The following is a 5,149-nucleotide window of genomic DNA, read 5'->3' on the forward strand; positions in this document are numbered from 1 at the left end:
TCATTGTTTTCATTCATTAAAACAGCTTTTATCATGATGACATCTTATAGCAATGTGAAAGAAAATCTTTAAAAGGTAAAGACAGAATCAGACCCTGCATATGAATAATATATCAAAACTGAAAAGCCAAAGCTAAATGGAGTCAGAGAGCAAGCTAAAGAGGGGCAGTCTTCCAGAAGGGTCACCCATCCCTTCTCCAGCTCTCTTTCATCTTGTGGTTACATTCCCCATTGCATCAGGTAGCTATCTAGAGACCTCACCAAGCAGACTGGCAGCAATGTGTGGGTTGCCTAATTATAGCACCTTGAGATTTAGCCACTTGATAGCCAGTTTTCTCTTTATGGAAGAAGGCCTGCTAATGATTTCTGTAATTATCATCATTATTAATACCTCAAAGGTAACTCCACCCAGAAATGCTGGGATCTGATAGGACAGGACATGGGTGAGGTCAACACGTTCCTTTAAATACCTGTGATCAAGGTGCAGGCTTTCTTCTCTGTAGGCAGTTCTGGAGTGTTCTCTGATTAGCCATTCTCTTCCTTGCACAACCTAGTCTAGGACTTATCCCTGTTTAACTTCTGTTCACCAGCCTGGAAGATCCTAGCCAGCAACCATGATTGATGATGAGCTATCTGCCTTGGTAGTAGATAATGGGTCAGGGATGTGCAAGGCAGGCTTTGGGGGTGATGATGCCCCCCGGGCTGTGTTCCCCTCCATGGTGGGGCGACCGCGACATCAGGGGGTCATGGTAGGCATGGGCCAAAAAGACTGCTATGTGGGAGATGAGGCCCAGAGCAAGCGAGGCATCTTGACCCTGAAGTATCCCATAGAACATGGAGTCGTCGCCAACTGGGATGACATGGAGAAGATCTGGTACCACACTTTCTACAACGAGCTCCGGGTAGCACCCGACGAACACCCTATTCTTCTCACCGAGGCCCCCCTCAACCCCAAGATCAACCGGGAAAAGATGACGCAGATAATGTTTGAGGCTTTCAACACGCCCGCCATGTATGTCGCTATCCAAGCTGTGCTGTCCCTCTATGCTTCGGGAAGGACTACAGGCATCGTGATGGATTCTGGGGATGGGGTCACTCACACGGTGCCCATCTATGAAGGTTATGCTCTGCCCCATGCCATTTTACGACTGGATCTGGCCGGCAGAGACCTGACTGATTACCTCATGAAGATCCTGACAGAACGAGGCTACAACTTCACCACCACGGCCGAGCGGGAGATTGTGCGGGACGTCAAAGAGAAGCTGTGCTATGTAGCCCTGGACTTTGAGCAGGAGATGGTCGCCGCAGCTGCTTCCTCCTCGCTTGAAAGAAGCTATGAGCTCCCTGATGGGCAGGTGATCACCATTGGGAATGAACGTTTTCGATGCCCAGAAGCCATTTTCCAGCCTTCCTTTCTAGGCATTGAATCCAGCGGGATCCATGAGACAACCTTCAACTCCATCATGAAGTGTGACGTGGATATCCGTAAGGATTTATATGCCAACACTGTGCTGTCTGGAGGCAGCACCATGTACCCAGGCATTGCCGACAGGATGCAGGAGGAAATCGTAACCTTGGCACCAAGCACCATGAAAGTCAAGATCATAGCTCCCCCAGAGCGCAAGTACTCCGTATGGATTGGGGGCTCCATCCTCGCCAGCCTGTCCACATTCCAGCAGATGTGGATCAGTAAGCAGGAATATGATGAAGCTGGTCCTCCTATAGTTCATAGAAAATGCTTCTGAATGGAAAGCACTCAGGAAAAGAATTCAGGAAAATGAAATGTCCCTTTTCCTAGGAGGGCACCCATCTCATCCAGTAAAACTAAGGTAAATTGTTTCCTTCCTATTGAGTGTACAAGAGAGCAAATCCACAGCTCCATCCAAGTGTCCTGGGCTATGACACCGCTAACCGCACTGTGATTTTTATCGGCTGAGGGAATTCTGATATCATATTTTATTTTCTATGCCTGTAGGGCTGAAAGAAATGTAGGCTTGCTTACATAAAAATATGAGAGAAGGAGTAAGATCATGAGAAATATAATTTCAGGCTGAATAACTTCAATTGCCAACCTTTAAATCTAGTTCTTGCTAGGAGTCAACACTCTACAATACAAGCCTGCAGTATAGCAGTTTAGCAACCGTGTCTTACTAATCCTTCTTACTTCTTTACTTCTTTCTAGGGATATAATGAATTACAAAGGTCAGTTATTATCTATATCCACATATGAATCAGGGAAGTAAAATATTGTATATTAAAATATAATTAAGAACTTGGATGACAGAGCAACCTATGTGAATTTGATTGCCTTATTAAATAAGCATCACTAAATAGTCGCCACTCCATTAGTGTATATAAATCAACTAAATTTTCAGCTCAAGGTGGAGTTCTGTTGGTCAGGTACTTCCTAATGCCTTAGTTACTGCTTCATTCTCATGAAACAGCAAACCTCAGGTGATGCCTGACTTTTTACGTAGAAAGATATTGTTATATTGAGTTAATTTTGTTCTGCTACATGGTGACAAGAATAATTTTATTTGCATTTCTTAGCATAATAATGTGCCTTGAGTAATATCTGTTGGTCCTGATTCTGGACATTCCTCTTATGCAAGGATGTTACTGTGGGGAAAATACCGTGCCAGCCTCTTTGTAAGCAATAAATCTTAGCAGAAGTTCAGTAAACTCAAGTGAGCTCTTGGGAAGATTTTGTTGAGGTTCTTCTTTGTGACATCCAACCACTGTCAACACTCGTTTACACACTTGTCTCTGACATGGTAGCTGCTCAGATAGTATCAGTGTTTCTTTCTACGATGTTTGAGATGTTTTAATGAGGGCGGTAGAGAGTCAACAAGTTTTCAGTGTGATCATGTCTGTTTCCGTCTGTGCTGCAATTTCTGATTATTTGGTTATCAGGGTTATTTGTATTTTTCATGTTTTTATCTAAAAATTTTAAGATATTTATTTGCTTGTGAAGATTCTGTTGGAAGAGGGAGGGATCTCTTTCATGTTAGTTTGGAACGTCTTATGTTTAAACGTGTGAATTGGAATCTTTAACCAATTCTGATTAAGATAGAACTTTTCAAATAACTTGATTATTCCATATTTCCTTTATCAGTTAATGTGATTGTTTAATCTGCAAAGGCACTTTATTTTGCAAGGCTTGCTTTTCATTTAATTTCATTAAAGTACAATTACAACATGCTTGCGTTTTGGATTTCCTGTTATTTCCCTCACTCCTTCCCAAAGAACAAGAGAGTAATGTAGAGAGGACCACTCTCTCTGTGTACAGCCTGCTCATCCCCGTGTTACTCATCCTCCTCTTGTACCTCCTACATTCAGTCCCGTAAAGTTAAAAGTCAGTTTTTAAATAGCTATTGAGATAGGTTTATAAACTCCTCATAATATTGAGGTTTAGTGGATGGCCGGGTATTCGGTAATTAGGTTAGAGATGATGGCAGCATAATAACATTCCGGATTTGTTGCTATGACGCTTCTCACTTACAGAGTGAGTAGTTATTCTGACCTACATTCTGAATTACTAGAAAAACAAAGAAAACCTATGCCTCCACCCATGGAAAGTTTATGGGATAAATGGGATGAACTCTAAAGAGATTAAAGTACAGAACTCTTAATTTGGACATGTTATCCCTGTAAGGTAAACAGAAATTTAAACCTCAGGTCATTGGCTATGTTATTCTTATACACTGATGACTTGATTGATGAGTTTAATCAAGGCTCAGGCCATCTCATAGCTTTACAATTTGGCATCGATGTCATGTGCTTAACTAATATGACTGGATTGTTATTCACCAATGGCTCACCAGTCTAGCTCATCAACCAGATTACTCAGAGAGCCTTTTACAAATATAGATTTCCAAGTCCTAGCTAGACTCAGAAATTCTAACTTAGTAAGTCTGGAGTGAAGATTCGGAGTTTTAATGTGCAACCAAATAGAGGAACCGCAGCTCTAAAGAGCACAGAATCTAGAGCACATTACAGAGCTGCAGATGAGGAAGGAGTTTGGACACATGAAGTACCCATCTTCCTGATAAGATTGGAAGCAGTGGTGTGTCCTCAGGCGAGTGACACACCGCAGCAAATGGCTTTCACCTTCCCCCATGCTGCGTTCTGAGTAACAACAGCAGCTGCTGCTGTGTCGTTTCCCCAGATAGCAACCCCCCCCCCACCAGTATAGGGAACGCTTCCCTAAAAACTCAGCTGATCCAAAGCTTCTTTGACATGTAGATATGTTCATTTTTAGTATCCCGTTGGATATGGTAGAAACAGGAAAGAAGCTCTCCATCTTTAAGGTTAAGGTCAAGTGTCACCTCTTACATGGAGCTCCTCTGTTATGGTCGTAACACACTGTTTATACTCAACACAACGTGATAAACACTTCTTGTCCACACTCCCACACACACCACCAAAAGCACATGGAAGATGGATACACAGACAGTGTCTATGCATCTTTGAATTTTCCTAATGCTGGCCACACAGTATGATTCAAAAAACATGGCTCGAACAAATGACTTGGGAATTCTGCTGGGCCTCACATACTTCATGGGATATATTGCTGAATCCATGCCGCCGGACCCCTGCTCCTGTCTCCCTCTGAGGCCTGGTCTCTGTCCTTTCTTCCTCTCTTCTCTTTCCTTGTCTCTTCACTGCTCTTCAACATAAGAGGCTGGATTTTAACTGCCTTTTGCTTCTCAGTAAGTTTGCCCTTCTTCTGATTGACTGAAGGATTAACCAGCATTCTCTTCTAATCTATGTGCTAGTCACATGGCTGTTGAGATATTGACAGATAGGGGGAAACAAAGGAAGAAAGAAGGATGGGGGGAAAAAAGGAAAACGTTGAGTAGAGAAGAAGAAGGAAAAGGAAGGGAGAAAATGAAGAGACAGGAGAAAGAAGAGGGGAGAGAGGAAGCAGATCATTCTCTGAAGGCAAAGGAACATTTAGCTCTTTCAATGTATTTGCATTCTTGTTGATAATTTCCTCTGATTTTTTGGTGGGGGAGGGTTAGTTTGTTTGGGTTTTTTTATTGTTTGTTTGTTTGTTTGTTTGAGCCCCCAATTATCCCAGAGTTGAGAGCCTCAGGTCTCCAACTCTGTAGTAACTCAATCACGGTAAAGCATTGAAAAATGTGCTT

At 42.6% G+C, this 5,149-nt stretch overlaps 1 protein-coding gene across 4 annotated transcripts; it reads left to right on the forward strand.

The window, feature by feature from the left end:
- The first annotated feature begins 613 nt into the window (after positions 1 to 613).
- Positions 614 to 1,744, forward strand: Actbl2 (actin beta like 2). Of its 4 annotated transcripts, none has more exons than XM_060384600.1 (2): positions 614 to 1,240; positions 1,406 to 1,744. In XM_060384600.1, exons 1-2 carry the CDS (start codon positions 614 to 616, stop codon positions 1,742 to 1,744), a joined length of 966 nt encoding a protein of 321 aa, XP_060240583.1. The 4 variants fall into 4 exon arrangements, with proteins under 4 accessions (XP_060240583.1, XP_060240582.1, XP_021489293.1 ...); XM_060384599.1 differs by having other exon boundaries at positions 614 to 866; positions 978 to 1,744; XM_021633618.1 differs by having other exon boundaries at positions 614 to 742; positions 869 to 1,744.
- The last annotated feature ends 3,405 nt before the right edge of the window (positions 1,745 to 5,149 follow it).

Source organism: Meriones unguiculatus, chromosome 6 (assembly GCF_030254825.1).
Source record: "Meriones unguiculatus strain TT.TT164.6M chromosome 6, Bangor_MerUng_6.1, whole genome shotgun sequence".
In the NCBI taxonomy this organism is placed as follows: Eukaryota; Metazoa; Chordata; class Mammalia; order Rodentia; family Muridae; genus Meriones; species Meriones unguiculatus.

Excerpts from the sequence above, each read along its gene's own strand:
- Actbl2 (XM_021633617.2), top strand. The coding sequence starts at position 614 with ATGATTGATGATGAGCTATCTGCCTTGGTAGTAGATAATGGGTCAGGG.